The sequence below is a fragment of the Rhea americana genome, unplaced genomic scaffold (genome assembly GCF_003343005.1).
Source record: "Rhea americana isolate MKP2758 unplaced genomic scaffold, rheAme1 scaffold_452, whole genome shotgun sequence".
Taxonomy (NCBI): domain Eukaryota; kingdom Metazoa; phylum Chordata; class Aves; order Rheiformes; family Rheidae; genus Rhea; species Rhea americana.
Window position 1 is genome coordinate 33,560 of NW_028186593.1, and position 17,309 is coordinate 50,868.

General features: G+C 41.3%; 1 protein-coding gene across 3 annotated transcripts; it reads left to right on the top strand.

Moving 5' to 3' along the window:
- Nucleotides 1–6: 6 nt before the first annotated feature.
- On the top strand, nucleotides 7–17,081 carry MED1 (mediator complex subunit 1). Of its 3 annotated transcripts, none has more exons than XM_085316137.1 (17): nucleotides 7–24; nucleotides 1,601–1,707; nucleotides 2,543–2,621; nucleotides 3,078–3,132; nucleotides 3,261–3,393; nucleotides 4,176–4,204; nucleotides 4,580–4,651; nucleotides 4,932–5,006; nucleotides 5,575–5,648; nucleotides 6,042–6,131; nucleotides 6,826–6,937; nucleotides 7,279–7,403; nucleotides 7,616–7,734; nucleotides 8,337–8,538; nucleotides 8,736–8,831; nucleotides 8,939–9,044; nucleotides 10,604–17,081. In XM_085316137.1, the coding sequence occupies exons 2-17, from the start codon at nucleotides 1,621–1,623 to the stop codon at nucleotides 13,848–13,850; spliced, it is 4,701 nt and encodes a 1,566-aa protein (XP_085172263.1). In that variant the 5' UTR covers nucleotides 7–24; nucleotides 1,601–1,620; the 3' UTR covers nucleotides 13,851–17,081. The 3 variants fall into 3 exon arrangements, with proteins under 3 accessions (XP_085172263.1, XP_085172264.1, XP_085172265.1); XM_085316138.1 differs by lacking the exon at nucleotides 7–24 and adding an exon at nucleotides 346–440; XM_085316139.1 differs by lacking the exon at nucleotides 7–24 and adding an exon at nucleotides 1,446–1,463.
- The last annotated feature ends 228 nt before the right edge of the window (nucleotides 17,082–17,309 follow it).

Here is a 17,309-nt window from a genome sequence, read left to right on the forward strand (position 1 = left end):
AGGCGGCGCCGGGCGGCGCCGAGGGTGAGTGCCGCCTGAGGGGCGCGGCTGCGGCGCCGGGCCGGCCCTGTGAGGAGCCGCGGGGCTCGACCGCCCGGCGAGGGGCTCCCGGTGTCTCCGCGGTGCGGGGGTCGGGGTGGCGGCCCCGCCGTCGTGGATCTAACGCACCGCTCGGGGCTCCCCGTGCCGGGCCGCCTGGGCCTTCGTGCCGGCTGCAGGGCTTGTTCCGTTTTTGAAGAAAATAAAGGCAAATACCCAAGTGAAAYTCTAACTACGCTGAAGTCTGGCAAAAATCCCCGTCTCTAATGCAGCTGAGATRTATAAAGTGCCGGGAAACATCTAACAAGCATTTAGTTATGTTTTACACTGGGGTGGGTCAGTACTAATTCAGTGGACTGTTCATGCGTCGATCACGAGAACGAGCCCTACAGAGTTTCGAGGTGAGGCCTTGCAGGGTTGCACACCATGGCAGTTAGTTTTGTAGCCTTTGTGTTTGCCTTGGACCCTGCAGTGCCAATGAGAGGTTGATTTTGGCGGTGATGTCTGTTGGGCTTTTCARAGAATGCAACTGTTGAAACATCTGTCTGCTAGATAGCAAAAGAAAATTATAGCACCCTTGAAGCTCCCRTTCTTTTTTGTATGTTTTTTATTAGGTATTGGGGAAAAAGACACTATTTCGACTTGGATTTTTTTAGTTAATCTGTCTGATGCTAGTTTTCTGCACAGTCAGTGTCACTGTCTCCCACCTCTTATCAAAGAGAGTTTTTTCATAACAGTGGAACTTTCTAAAATACAGGAAAATGAGCKTATAAAACCACACCTAATAGAAGGAAATCTCAGGAACATGACAAGCATTTTGTAAGGCTTGACTAGATTCCAGTCTGGTACCAATCTGTGAAGCACTCTTGAAGGCAGAGCAAAGCAGRTCATCAATGGCTTTGTTGTATCATAGTGTGTGGAGCCATACACTGGTTCCAGAACAGCACAAAGACACCAGTCCTTGGGTCTTGGGCTAGCAGGGGGTGGATGAGAATATGGCWGGTCAGAGAGTTTTGACCCGCTGAAGCGCTGGCAGTTAGATTGATTTGATTAGGAGATGAAGGGTTTGGGGAAGATCTTTACGATGCAGGAAGTTGGGGAGTTAGAAAAGCCAAAAGATGAAAGCTTAACCTCTGTTCTTTGAAAGTTTTTTGATGCATTGTTTTCTACACTGCCTACTCCTTGTCCTCCCTTAGGTAGCTTCAGCACATCTTTAAGCCATGCTGTGTCCCAAAACAGTGCCCTGACATATTACTGTTATACCAGAATTTAATCATCTGGAACCATCTCATTTAGAGTCCATGCAGAACTTCTCCCAACAGACCCTTAGACCTTTGATGATCCTCTAGGTTTTAATAGTTAGTGATATATCCTTAACGTTATGTACCTGTAAGGTCTAGGTCCCAGTGAAAAATCAGCAGTAGGTAAGTTTTGTGAAATCATGTTTAGCTTAAAAATGGAAAGTGTTTTCATTACGACTGCCCACTTGTTCTATTTGTAAAACTTTAAATATTACCTGGTTCTCTCTTTTCTGAATTTTGTCCTATGATTTRTCTTATAGAGGTGGAGAAGCTGAATAAGATGAGTTCTCTCTTAGAAAGACTTCATGCAAAGTTTAACCAAAACAGACCTTGGACAGAAACCATGAAGCTAGTCCGTCAAGTCATGGTGAGGACTGTTGGAATCTGAGCAGGAGAGTTTTAGGAGTATCTTTAGCAATAATTGTTGGTTTGTTAGATCTCTTCAAAGTGCTTTACTTGTCTAAACCTCGGCTTCCTGTTGGGCCACTATCATTGAGGCATGCCAGTTCTCAACCCAGCAGTGTGCAGGGGAGTGATGCGCATGTCCTGTCTGCCTGGAGTGCCTTTGCCTTCCCTGGTTACAGCCTCTCACTTTACAGCCTAATTGACAGTGGGCAGCTGTTATTTCAAGTCCAGGAAGAGAGTAAAACTTGACAGTTTGAACTGGTGGCGAGAAGCCTTAACCATTCTGCCACTCGCTGTTTTGAGGTGTTTTCTTTTGTTAAGCGATTTGCTCCCTTTTCAGTGGTGTTCAGAATTCAGTGTTGGTTTAGTCAAATGTGGTTTTGAAACATTGATTTCTGGGTGGGGGTAGGGAGGAACAGAAGGCAGGAGAGAACTACATCAAAGGTTTCTCTATATATTGTTTTGAGGYGTTAAAAGTTTGCCTGTATGGTTACTTTTCTTGTCTCCTCCTATATAACTCTAAGCTTACACCTATTAAAAAGTTATTACAGTCTGTTCTTCCGGATGAGCAAATTGCTTAAAGAACAARATCAATTCCAGGTCTGCCTTTGTTACCTGTTTCTAAAATGGATACTGTTGTCATATAAGAATCAAAATGAGGATGTAATTTGGGGATGAAATCTAATCTGCCTTTAATTACCTGAATAAACCTGATCTGACAGAGCAAAAATTGCAGTAATTCCCTCTCAATGAGTGATACATCAAAAGATCTTTTTTTTYCCTCCTTTCTGACTAAGGAAAAGCGAGTTGTGATCAACTCTGGGGGGCACCAACATCTGGTGAGCTGTTTGGAGACTTTGCAGAAGGCATTAAAAGGTTGGTATGTTCTGTGCATGCACTTTATGTACTGCTTAGCAATGATACGCTGTGGAAACATTCGGCATCATAAAAGCAAGCAAGGTTGTTGCTAGCATGTATCTCAGTGTTCTTGATGTATGTGTAGTCACATTTACATAAGCATGCTTATCTGTTACCATTCAGTATCATTCAAGATTGCCTGTTATTTTTATTGTAAATGCCCATACCTGAATTCCCTTGTCTGGAATGCAGAAGAAAATCCATTCTATCTTTGTATTTCTGAGAATGTCTATTTTTCTCTTCACAAATTGTTCTGCCTGAAATTTGGATGTTGATAGTATGTATAACTGCATGTTTGAAGGTATGAGAACACCTGGGAGTAAGTTGTTGAGATTGCTTTTAATGCTGATGTCTCATTCCTGGGGAAATGTTGAATCATTTCACTAAGCTTTGCTTTTTGCTTTCTCCATCTAGTATCTTCTCTGCCTGCTATGACAGATCGCTTAGAGTCTATAGCTAGACAAAATGGGTAGGTTGTCTTCTTTATTTTATGGCAAAGATATTTCTTGTTTATCTGTACACATCATAATCTCACTGCTGGTTTGATTGTTTTTTGTGTGCATCTCATAGCAATTTTTGTTTTGTTTTGTATGTAAGCCTTGGATCTCACCTTAGTGCAAATGGCACTGAATGTTACATCACTTCAGACATGTTCTATGTGGAAGTCCAGTTAGATCCTACAGGGCTGCTGTGTGATGTCAAAGTGGCTCACCATGGAGAAAATCCTGTGGTATGTATTACTGAAAAAGATGAGAGTGATACCTTTTTGTCTTTGGAACTGCTGTTTTAGTTCCCTTCTGTATGAACAGAGGAAATGGATTATACTGAACATTCATCTAGGCCTAACAACTTTACTGCTTGTTCTAGTGGAAAGTCAAAACCTCCGTGGAGTAGTCCGTTCTTATGCTTTTATCTGATGATCAATGCAGTGCATGTGTGCAAGGACCGTTCTGCTGAGAGTCCTTATTTTCTTATGAGTAGCATCATAACTGGCAAAATTGCTTAGGAAGTTACTTGTTTTGTTTGTGAGGAATTTTATTTCTTGGAGAAGGAGAGGGAAATTAATCTTATAAGATTTAGCTCTGTGAATGGAAAACACTAAAACCTAGAAGCATACAGCTAAGRTCCTGAAAGAAAATAGCATTGTTTTCTTCCTCCGCATACATGGCAGTTTGCACTTGGATTTTGTATTGCCATAGCTCCTCTTCTGCAAATGAGGCCATTCTTATTGCATTTATAAAAGATCAGAGGTTTTCAAACTAAGGCTTCACTATTTTGAAACTTTATTCCAAGTTATTTATTTAATAGGATATGATATTGTTTGAATTTCTCCCAGAGGAGGTTGTCAAGCAGAACTAGAACCATACCAATGCGTAGTTGTAAGTGTTTCTTCTCATCAGAAGCTGATCCTTAGAAATGTCACTGTCCTAATATTTTGCAGTCACAGTGCTGCACAAAGGCTGAGATTACTACATTTGATATTGATACAGYTCTATATTTTTCCCTTTTTAGAGCTGTCCAGAATTGGTGCAACATTTGAGGTGAGTAGCAATAGTTGTATTTTCAGAYGGGTTTGTCTTTGCATTATTCAGCTGGTGCTATTTCATGCCTGGAAATGCCAAGCAGTTTGCTAACTGTGCCTTCCTCCCAAAGTCTTTGTACTTCTCCAGGGGGATTTCTGGCTTAGGTTCAGATATGCCAGATTCAGACTGCGATGCATGTGGACTTGGAAGCCATAGTGTGATATCTTGCAGAAACATTAAACCTAGATCGTTTAAAGAACGTGTTTTTACAGCTTTCTTGTAACAAAAGTCTGTTCTTTTGTGACTTCATTTTTGTATTAATGTAACTTTTAAAAATAAAACGTCATCTGCTATGAATATGAATTCATATTACCTTTTTTCCTCTCCTTTTAGAGAGAAAAATTTTGATGAATTTTCTAAACATCTAAGGGGGCTTGTGAACCTGTATAAGTTGCCAGGAGACAAGTAAGTCTAGACTGTTGTATTTTATTACATGCACATATATAAAATCTACAAGCTTTTATTTCTGTGCTTAATTTTCCATTGTGTGTGATCTTCCTGACTCCATCAACATGATTTGTGTGTGCATGCAGTGGGGAGCGAGGATTTAGTTTGAAGTGGGAATGAAAAGTTAAAACTTCTAAATGCTTGATCTGATGGAAAGTATTGCAGCTTGTCRGTCAGTATTTCTGTAATTGGATTTCATTGCACAACTCCTTTTAATTTTTAATTTTTCTTTTTCCAGCAAACTTAAAACTAAAATGTACTTAGCTCTACAGTCCTTGGAGCTGGATCTCTCAAAAATGGCAGGGATGTATTGGTAAGAACATCTGTATGTCTTGTTGATGTTTGTTTTTTCTTAATAGTACCACATCATATTGACTGGTTCTAACCATAGGGAAGTATCCCTGTGCTGATGGCTCATCAGTGCCTATGTATTCTGACATTATTGCTAACTTCAGTGCCGAGGTTTCAGAAGGCCTGTGCAAGCCAGGGAGTGATACAGAGTGATAGAAAAATTGCTCAGAGCTTCTTGGAATTTACCAGGAATTTACCTTTTTAACTACAAAATTCAATTTAAAARGGGGGGAAAAGAAAAGCAGTTCGCAACTAGATAGATTAGTGGTAACAAGTTGTTCTACAGTAAGAAACTGAAAAACACTTGGTCATCTTTTACTACTGTAGATTCAGAGGATAAATCATCCATGCTTTACAAAGTAAAGTAGCTTCTATTTTGCCCATTGCAGTGTGAGATTTAAGATAGCTACATCTGTTTACTGAGCAGYGTGTATGTGTTGAGCTAAAATCTTAGATTGTCATCAACCCATGATTTTTGGCTTCAACTATGGCTCTGGCTTGTTACAGACCTGTGACTGCCTCTCTTGCAGGCAAGCCACCAATGCAAATCCCCTCGACAAGATTCTTCGTGGCAGTGTTGGCTATCTCACCCCCAGGAGTGGAGGTATCTTTGATAAACATTTTAAAAAGGAAAAAAAAAAAGTGTGGATTTTCTATGTGAAATTGGCTTTGTTCAGTATCTCCTTTATGGATGGTAGTTTTACGTTAACTGATGCTAATAATGGAAGAAACTAATCAAAGTAAAAGAGGCTTAATATGTGCAAGTTCCTTATGATCCAGAAAGACAGCTTTTATTTATGAAGCCACCACAGATAGTAATCCTATGGGAGATGGCAGTATCTGTGCCTTTGGCAGAGGCGAATAACTCTTTCAGGGTGTGCTGGCAACTCTGCCCAACATGTTCTTTGTTACATTGCAAATTTAATGTTACAAGAGTTAATAATAGTTGGGTAACTTGTGTCACCAGGATGCTTATTTATAAGCCTTTCCCCCACAGGTCTCCTGATGAATCTCAAGTATTATGTCTCGCCATATGATTTATTTGAAGAAGGCACTGGAGCCCCCATTGTTTTGCATGAGAACAATGGTAGGTCACCTTTAGAAGCTAGTATGACTACTTCTGCTTGAAGGAGAGCAGAAAGCAGATTTCTAGCAGTCTAGCTCCCCTCTGCTGTCACCTCGAATACAGGAAAATCATAAGCTGAGTACAGAAAACATGGGTTTAATAAGCATGTCTGTAAATGCTGGCTCAGCTGACCCTCTTGAACCTCATGGCTCTTCTGGAATTTGACAGGGACTAGTACCAGTGAACCTGGATGACTCAGCCTGCAGTTGAAGCCTTTTGCCTGGGGTTTCATGGTACACATGAGATCTGTTCTATTGTGAGAATACTTGTGCTTGTGCCATCTTACTGAAGGATCAGTTTCCTTGTGTGTATACAGACATCTCATTTACTAAAATGACAAAACCAAGCACCTATTAAAAAGGAGATTGCTCTGGAGAAAGGAGAGGGTGAAATTGTTCAAATTCATTAATTATTTTGCTTTGTAAAGAGCATAATACAAACTTAAAAATCTATTTGAAACATATTTTAAGATTTATGCTGTAGACATTCTGTGTAAGGAGTGAAAAAGCCGGTAGTGTAACTGGTATGATTGTAGTCCATTTAGGTGTTAATGGTGAACACTGAAAACTGTACTGTATGGAGGAAGTAATATATTTCTACTAGTTTAATTTAACTCAWAAAGCCTGTGGTATTTTTTTCTTGCTTCCTTTTGCAGTTCCTCGGGCTTTGGGTATGAATGCCTCAGTAACAGTTGAGGGAACTATGGCAATGTACAAACTTCCAATTGCACCACTGATTATGGGGTCTCATCCTGTTGACAGCAAAGGGTAAGCAAAGGACATATCTGCTAGGCCTTTCTCAGTGACCTTGTTTAAATGCAAATTCAATATTCAGTTCTCTTTTGAAGTCAGAGTCTTCTTGAAGCCAGAAGTGGAGAGATGACTGCATGATGTTATAGCATTATAAAGTGACTTTTATGCTATCTTTAGGCTGAGAMGCATGTATTTCAGGCATGTTTTAATGCTTTTGATGAGTGCCATTATTTTCCAGAAGGCATAAACAATCTGTTTGTATTTGAGCAAACAGTAAAATGCATGTCTGACAGTCAAAGCAGAAGCCAAAGTCATGTTCTGTGCCTAATAAATATTTGTATGAACTCAATCTTTAGGACACCGTCTTTCTCGTCAATCACCAGTGCCAACAGTGTGGACCTGCCAGCTTGTTTCTTCTTGAAGTTCCCACAACCCATTCCAGTATCTCGAGCTTTCATTCAGAAACTTCAGGGCTGCACAGGTGGGTTGCACATCTGTTAGAAAGATGCTTCCTAGATTTTTCCTAATAAGCTGCTGTTTATAAAGCATGACAGAATAGCTACTCAAGTTTTTGTGTCCTGGTTTCAGTAAGAACTGGATAAGTTTCCTTTACTAGGTGGTAACTCATTTCATGGCTCATCAACTCTTTCCAGGTCCCAGGTGCAATCAGTCTGTGCCATTTTGTTTCCTCAGGTATTCCATTGTTTGATACATCACCAACATTTGTACCCTTGTATGAACTGATCACACAATTTGAGTTATCCAAGGAGGCTGATCCTCTACCTTTAAACCACAATATGCGCTTCTATGCAGTAAGTATATTGTACAGCCAGGGAGTTAGACTTGCAGATGAGCAGTTTAGGGGCTTCACRTGTTTTGGGGATCATTCAGGTAGAAGCTATTATAAATAATGAGATTGTCCTCCTGGATGGATGGAATTAGCAATTAAGATCTGGCTATGGACTCTGCTGCAGTAGTGACAGCAGAGATATGGAATTTAGCCTTCCCAGGTTCTGTTCCTTCTTCTAGCTTTGATTTTTGATATGTGACTGAATAAATCATAACACTTTGGGAGAAAACTTGGTTTTTTAATGTTAGTCAATGACAGATCTCCTATTGACTTCAGTGGATTTTTATTTTCTCAAAAGAGATTCTATACTGTATGAAACTCATTTAGTTGGGGGAAGTGAATACTGTTTGGCAGTACTGCTTCTGAGGAGCCTGAGTGCTGTTTTGCTTGTTCAGATCTGCTTGTCATTTAGTAAAAGGAAAGTATCTTCATTCAATCTTGTCATTTCCAGCCAGAAAGATGGCTTGACATTGCTTGGATTTGGAGCCTGTTCTTTCCTTCCTAGATGTCTGGTTTTGCCTTGTATCCAGCATTAGTTGGAGTAAAGCAGGAATTGTTTGTCAGGCTCTTCCAGGACAGCAGCACTGTTACTTTCTGAACAAAGATGCTCCTCTCCCAGATGGAAGAAGTCTTCAAGGAACTCTGATTAGCAAAATTGCCTTCCAGCACCCTGGACGGGTTCCTCTCATCCTTAATTTGATCAGACATCAGGTGGCTTACAACACACTGATAGGCAGCTGTGTCAAGCGAACAGTTTTAAAAGAAGGTAGGTACTACATCAGGTGGAATCTAATGTGTAATTGTAGGGAACCCTGGGTGTTTTTCTCAGATTTGGGAATAAGAAATAGGATGCTGATACTGCTTTTCTCTTACCATTTTATTTTTCTCTATATGGGAGTATTGAGCATGTGCCTCTGGTTCATTTCCTGTGATCTTTAATTTAATAATTCCCTTATCTTCCAGATTCCCCTGGGATCCTGCAGTTTGAAGTTTGTCCTCTCTCTGACTCCTGTTTTAGTGTGTCTTTTCAGCACCCTGTGAATGACTCTCTTGTGTGTGGTAAGTGGACTCAATAAAAGCATGCATGTAATTACAAAGAGAATGGCAGGGTTTTCTCCCTCTGTAACCAGAATTTTCATCTATTCCAAATGCCTTCTGTCTTTCAGTTGTAATGGATGTGCAAGATTCTACTCATGTGAATTGTAAGCTGTACAAAGGGCTGTCTGATGCTCTTATCTGTACAGAYGATTTCATTGCCAAAGTTGTTCAAAGGTAAGCCAGATCTTTCTGTGATGCCATGTAGTTTTGTTTAGAGTGTTGTTTATAAGCCAAAACGCAGTAGCTCACATGTGCTGTTGTTACTTGTACATGCCTACAGTAGTATTTCACCAGGCCTTTCGTCCTGCGGAAAACTCAACTTTGGGGAGGAGAACTTGCAGTACCAAAACAGGCTCCAAAAGTACCCCAGAAGCAATATAGTGTGTCAGCTAAAATCAGTATCTGAATATCTGGAAATTAGTAATTTTCCCTTATTAAATGTAAGGGCCCTTGTAAAACTGAATTAACAAATCCAGGATCTCTGTTTAACTATCTAGATAGGTGATTTTTATCCAGAACATTTTTTGAATGAGTTGTCATTATCCTTATTTCACTGGGGCCAGGCAGATTGAATGGTGCATTTGTGGTCACTTAGCAGACCYGTGCCAGAATGAAAGAGGTGGTTCAGACCTTCTGAGTCTGTCTGGTGCCATGCCTGTGGGACCAGGTACTCAGGTTAACTCTCCTTTCTGCTTTTTGARTTCTAAGAGAATAGTAGTATTCTGTGTTTGAGAAAATCCTGGTGAGTACCATGGGATTAGTATGGGATACTTCTAGCATTTATTGCTTAATGTACTCCGAAACACATAGATGAACTCTGTGTCCATTTCATAAGTATCCTACTGATTTTTGGAACTGCTCTTTATTTGAGTGAATTTTTGTAGTGATTCTTCATAAGGGAGGAAAACTTGGAGCCCTACTGAAAATCATATTGTTGACTTCGAATCTTAACCTCTGATATTATGTGCGTGTCCGAGGTACCTGCCTTTTTATGCCTTTTCATGCAGTTGATAGGTTTCAACGTCTTGTAAGGTGGAAAAGAGCTTCCTGCAGCTTGCCTTTTACACAGGCCTTTTATCAAAATTCCTCAACACCAGCCACCACTGTACGCATTCAGAATACAGCAGAATGTTAACAGTACACAACACAGACCTCTTGAGTGAGAATATATATTTTTCTTTCTAAACATAGGCTTGCTGACCTTGAGTGGGATGTGGCTTTATCATTGCACTTTACAAGGTTTCAGGAACTGAGGCTTGCCTAAGCTTAGACAAAGGTGTTCCTTAACAGAATGAGTGTAACAACCCAGATTGCATGTTTCCATCCTGTGCTTTAATACAAGGTCATCATCTGTCAGTTACTAATAATTGAATAAATTGTTTGATTAATTCTCTCTGTATTTATGTTTGCAAGGTAGTTTAGAAAGGCACCGTTGTCTCATGGCTAGATGAGTGTGACAGGATAAGTATAAGTACAAATAGAATAGCAAAGTTTTTACAGTGCCTGGACATGTTGCTCTCTTGTGGCCAAGACCTGTAGCATTTCTTTTAGTTGAAGACCCRTAGCATTTCTTTCAGTTGTCATTTCCTTTAGTTTTCCCTCCCCAGAATGAGAAATACCGTCTTACCTCATTTGGCTGCTGCTTTTCTGAGGAAGTTGTTAAAACTACTTTAATGAACATTACTTAGGGCAGTAAAATGCATTCTAAACTATTTGTGTCTTATGTTTTGCAGATGTATGTCCATTCCTGTGACCATGAGAGCAATTCGTAGAAAAGCAGAAACGATTCAGGCAGACACACCAGCCTTGTCACTCATTGCAGAGACAGTAGAAGATATGGTGAAGAAAAATCTTCCCCCAGCCAGCAGCCCAGGGTATGGCATGACCACAGGCAGCAACCCAATGAGTGGTACCACTACCCCAACAAACACTTTTCCTGGGGGGCCCATCACTACTTTGTTTAATATGAGCATAAGCATGAAAGAGAGGCATGACTCGGTGGGCCATGGGGAGGACTTCAGCAAAGTGTCTCAGAACCCTATTCTCACTAGTTTGTTGCAGATCACAGGGAATGTGGGGTCTACCATTGGCTCAAGTCCAACCCCTCCCCATCACACACCACCACCAGTATCCTCACCAGCAAGCAACACCAAGAACCACCCCATGCTCATGAACCTTCTTAAAGAGAATCCCCCTCAGGATTTCTCCACTCTGTATGGGAGCAGCCCTCTCGAAAGGCAGAACTCTTCCTCTGGCTCCCCTAGAATGGAAATGGGCCCTGGGGGGAGTAAGCAAAAGAAAAAAAAATCCCGCATCCCAGCAGACAAGCCCAAGCATCAGACTGAGGACGATTTCCAGAGGGAGCTCTTTTCAATGGATGTTGACTCCCAGAATCCTATTTTTGATGTCAACATGACTGCAGATACCCTGGACACCCCTCATATTACTCCAGCACCTAGCCAATGCAGCACTCCTCCTACTACATACCCACAGCCTATACCTCACTCGCAGCCCAGTATTCAGAGAATGGTTCGACTTTCTAGTTCAGACAGCATTGGAGCCGATGTTACTGATATCCTTTCGGATATAGCAGAGGAGGCTTCCAAACTACCCACCACCAATGAGGACTGTCCACCCATTGGTACTCCAGTAAGAGACTCTTCTAGTTCAGGACATTCACAAAGTGCCCTCTTTGACCCAGACGTTTTTCAGACGAACAATAGTGAGAACCCATACACAGATCCAGCAGACCTGATAGCAGATGCTGCTGTGAGCCCCAACAGTGATTCTTCAAACCATTTTTTTCCAGATGGGGTAGATTTCAATCCTGACTTGCTGAACAGTCAAAGTCAAAGTGGTTTTGGGGAGGAGTACTTTGATGAGAGTAGTCAGAGTGCAGACACTGATGATTTCAAAGGCTATACTCCCCAGGCTCTAAGTACGTTRGGGGTGCAAGTGTTAGGGGGTGATGGGGGAGAAAATAAATTTAAGGGGAGTAATCAGTCTGATACGGTGGATTTTAGTATTATTGCAGCTGCAAGCAAAGCACTGGGGTCCTCTGACATCATGGAACATCACAGTGGTGGTCAGAGCCCTTTATTAAATACAGGGGATTTGGGGAAAGAAAAGTCTCAGAAACGGGTAAAGGAAGGCAATGGTTCTGGAAGTAATATGGCAGGTCCTGGGCTAGATGGGAAGCCAGGGAAGCGCAGCCGGACTCCATCCAGTGATGGTAAAAGTAAAGAGAAACTTCCAAAGCGTAAGAAGCAGGAAACAGATGGAAAATCTCCATCTCATAGTTCATCAAACAGGCCTTTYACCCCACCTGCAAGCACAGGTGGGTCCAAATCTCCTGGGAGTTCAGGCAGATCTCAGACTCCTCCTGGTGTAGCTACTCCTCCTATTCCAAAAATCACAATTCAGATTCCAAAAGGAACAGTGACTGTTGGCAAACCATCTTCACATGGCCAGTATACGAGTAGTGGCTCTGTCACCTCCTCCAGCAGCAAAAGCCATCATAGCCATTCTTCCTCCTCCTCCTCTTCCTCTTCCTCTTCAACCTCAGGCAAAATTAAAAGCAAATCAGAAGGGTCTTCTGGTTCAAAGATGAGCAGCAGCCTATACTCGAGCCAAGGTGGCTCAGGTTCAGGTCAGTCCAAAAGCTCAGCTCAGTCTATGGGAAAGCCTGGATCCTCCCCCATCACCAAACATGGCCTCAGCAGCGGTTCTGGAAGTACCAAGATGAAACCTCAAGGAAAGCCATCATCACTTATGAACCCCTCTATGAGTAAACCAAACATCTCTCCATCTCATTCTAGACCCTCAGGAGGTTCTGACAAGCTTGCTTCTCCCATGAAACCTGTTCCAGGTACTCCCCCATCATCTAAAGCAAAGTCACCTATAAGTTCAGGTTCTGGAGGCTCCCATATGTCTGGGACTGGATCAAGCTCAAGTATGAAATCCTCTTCAGGAATGGGATCCTCTGGGTCTATGTCTCAGAAACCACCTCCTTCATCAAACTCTTCTACAGCATCTTCATCTTCCTTTTCATCTAGTGGGTCTTCCATGTCTTCATCCCAAAATCAGCATGGAAGTTCCAAAGGCAAGTCTCCTAGCAGAAACAAGAAGCCATCTCTAACTGCAGTCATAGACAAACTTAAACATGGGGTTGTCACTAGCGGGCCTGGTGGTGAAGACCCAATGGATGGGCAAATGGGGCCAAGTTCCAATTCCTCAAGCCATACTATGTCCTCCAAACACAATATGTCAGGAGGTGAGTTCCAGGGCAAACGTGAGAAGAGTGACAAAGAGAAATCTAAAGTTTCTGTTTCTGGAGGATCTGTCGACTCTTCCAAGAAGACTTCAGATTCCAAAAATGTTGGAAGCACTGGAGTGGCCAAAATTATCATCAGCAAGCATGATGGTGGTTCCCCTAGTATTAAAGCCAAAGTAACTTTGCAGAAACCTGGGGAAGGAGGTGGGGATAGCTTAAGGCCTCAGATGGCTTCTTCCAAAAGCTATGGATCCCCTCTAATCAGTGGGTCTACTCCAAAACATGAACGCTGCTCTCCCAGCCACAGTAAGTCACCAGCATACACTCCCCAAAACATAGACAGTGAGAGTGAGTCGGGCTCTTCCATAGCTGAGAAATCCTATCAGAACAGCCCCAGCTCTGATGATGGCATTAGGCCTTTGCCTGAATATAGCTCAGAAAAACATAAGAAGCACAAAAAAGAGAAGAAAAAAGTGAAAGACAAAGACAGGGATAGAGATCGGGATCGTGATAAAGACAGAGACAAGAAGAAATCTCACAGCATTAAGCCAGAGAGTTGGTCTAAATCCCCAATTTCAGCTGATCAATCTCTCTCCATGACAAGCAGTGCTATCATTTCAGCTGAGCGACCATCTCGAGCTAGCCCTGAGTTTTTGATTGGAGAAGAAGACGACGATCTCATGGATGTTGCTCTAATTGGAAATTAATTTTCTTAGTATCTTTAAAAGATACTGAAATATTTTAAAAGATGAGCTGAATGCAGGACCTGCAGGTTTTAGAGATGAAAAGAACCATTTATTGCATAACTGCCACACTGATTCTTAAGAGATGTGTCTTAAGAGAAGTATTTCCAAGGATCTCAAAAGTCTGAATGGAACACGTGTGAGTGCCGATCTCTGGCTGTGTCCAGAAGCTCCATATGGCAAGCCAGGTTCCTGACTGTGGCCTTGGTCCTGTGGATACTTACACTCTTTTTTAATTTAGAAGTATTAATAGTCCTGTTAAAAATAACAGGCATATGCGTGTCAGTGTGTGAGCAGACCCCAAACTGGTGCAAACAAACTAGGCTATTCTGGGAGAATCTGACTTCCTCTGCCCCCTCTTCCCCTTCAGAATAAGTTAATCTTGTTTTTAGGAAGTTTTAAGCTAATTATTTTAGGGCATGTTTTGGGGTTGGATTTTACTYTTTTTAAAAGGGTGGTTGGAAGAAAAAGATGCTTTTTAATTGTTTTTATTTTTGTGGCACTTCTTCATTCAGTGCCTGATTTGGAGTGTTGCTGAGGAACTTGATCTTCCTCTGATGGGGCCACTCAGCAAAATCGGGCACTGTGTTCTGATGTGTATCAGCATTTTATTCTAGGTCAAAATGATGAAGGATAGCTGTCTTATGTTTGACTTTTCTTTCATTTTAGCTATTTACTTATGTCCGTATTTGAACGCCTTATGCTGCTTGTTTTCAAACAGTCTCTGTTTTAATTGTATGATGGCAGAGCCCAAAGGAACTTGGCAATTTGGGTAGAACCTATGGTTTTGGAAAGCTCTGCACATGTGCAGCCACTGTAGCTTTGATGAAGTTAGTAAAATTCCAGCATGCATTGGAACAAAACTAAATTTAAAAAGGGCCACCACTGTCTTAATCTGAGCATTGCTTCCTTGAAAGCCTAGCAAACAATTTCCCCGGAATTCCCTGATGCTGCATTTGTAAAGAGACAGAGTTTATAAGCTGCGCACAAGACCCAATTCTGCAAACACTTTAGAACTATGCTTAATTTATCTACTATGAATAATTTCATTAATATTGATAGGACAACTAGTGTGCATTCATGGTTAAAAAATTGGACCTTATTTTCTCAATCTGTTTCTGTTGCTGAAATGCTTGCAGGTTTTTTGTTTTTTTTTTTCTTCCCCCTTTTAACTTGCAGTACACTTCTCAAATAGTAATTCTGGTAATGCACACAAGCATTCCCTTCTCTCTCTGGGAGGTGTTAGTTTAGCAGTGTGAGTCATTCATGTCCTGGTGTTAGCATGCACTTACGCTGCTGGAAAAACAGACCCTAACTGGTTCATCTGGATAAAGATTGCAGCAGAAGCAGTGTTTTCCTTAAATGACGGATTTTCCCTTTTTGGCTGGACTTAAGAGCATGATTCTGCTGTCCTCTATGATTTTATCTTGATCCCTGAAAGGAAAGAGACTGAGGAGGTAGATATTTTATTTTTAAAAGCAATTAAAGCTGTTTTGCCCAAGAGGAAAAGTGGGAAATCAAGAAAGAGTTCTGTGAACCCATCTCCTTTGAGTTTTGTACCAGGCAGAATCCTATTCCCATTGAGTTTTGCCATTGATTTCTGGAGGCCAGGATTTCACCCAAGGGGAAGAGATTATACTTTGTATATGGGGATGTGGTTTGAAAACATGTCAAGGCTTTAAGTTTCTTCTAAACCACTGAAATTTCCAATCATGTTTACAATCTGACCCCAGTAATACTCCAGACAAGCATTTTCTTCTCTGGCTTGTTAAAAGCCATAGCAAGTCAGATGTCTTTTCAGCAGAACAGCAACTATTCAATAAATTGTAGGGATTTTCACCTCTTTTTTCCAGTCTTCAGCTTAATTCCAGGGTTCCTGTCCAGTGCAGGAGCCATGAATTTCTCCAGATCCACCCCAAACTTTGGAGACATCTCCATTCTTGTATTTTCCAACCTTCAGCCTATGCTCCTAGTGATCTGCATACAGTAGTTTCCTTCTCACAAATGTTCCCATCTTCATGTGCAGAGATGATAAAAAAAGTAGTAAATAAAGTCTAAACCTGGAGCAAATGACATCTTATGCAGCATCAGAATTATATGACTGTGGGGTGTCTATGAAGAGGATGTAAGAAATACAACACCAGATGACTTACATCTTTGAGACCCTGCTACAGCAGCTGCATCTTGGAAATAATACCTGTTCAGACTCCAACAGGTTGTCATCTGTTTTAATTCTGTTCCTGTCATTTTAAGTTGCTTTGTTTTAAAAGAGCCCTTTGAACTGCTCTGGGTTGTGTGAAGGTATAAGCAGCCTTCAAAAGCAGCACTCTTACAAAGTTGAATCAGGACTGGGGATTTCAAGGAATGGTTTGCTGGACACTTGTCATTAATTGGAGTGATGTTTTACCAATATGAAACATACATTAAAAGTTAAATACTGTTCAGCTTCATAATTAATACATAAATGTATTTTAAATGAAAGAGCTGAACATGTTTCCTTCTCTGCTTGCCCAAGACCAAAGTTCAATATTCTAAATTTCTCCTGCAAAAGGTGGGCATCACGAACACCTACAGAAGTACAGGGAACAAAGTCTCATCCTCTCTAAGCCTCTGTGACACCAAGTGCTGCAAGAGAAACAGAGTCCTGAACTGTGGTCATAGCAGGTAATAAGCTTTTTGATCCGTTTTGATGCACTGTACCCTTTCCCCTTTGTTACCCCATTCGTTTTATATCATGTGAGAAAAAGATATACTGGAGTCAGGCAACAGTTGCATGATGCTTCTATTGCATTGATTAGAGATGAGGTACACCTGTTGATATTACACAGACATTTTACATGTAAATGCTTGGTCTCTTACAAATGTTTTATTTTTAAAATATTTTTGCTTATTCTCTACGATATTTTACATCTTTCAGTATTGGAAAGATAAATGTGTAAACAGAGTAAAAGCCAAACCTTTTAATCTCAATTTCTCTACCTGAGATTAAAAGAAAATGGTTCTTTCCTAAATGGTCATTATGTAAATATGTGTCTTGAAATTTGCTTTTTTTTTTTTTTTTTTGTGGGCAACCATGTAAATAATTCTGGCTACTTTTTCATTCCTTTTTGATGTAGAGTGTACTTTCAACTTTTTTGGAAATATTGCAAAGAACATGTTTATTTACATGCAAATAAATCTCTTTGATAAAGAGGTCGTATGTTTTGTGGGAAYCGTTGCGCACCCCTGGGGGCGCGCCTGCCGCAGAGCCCGTTGCAGCGGTACACGCCCCGGCGGGCCGCTCACGAGTGACGGAAAGCCGTCGCGGGCGCCCCGCTCCACGCTCGATTTTCCCGCGGGAGTGACCTCACCGTGACGTCACGGCAGCGGCCTGTGATTGGCCGGCGTCAGCGCCCAGCTTGCTCCTCCCGGAAAGGGGGCGGG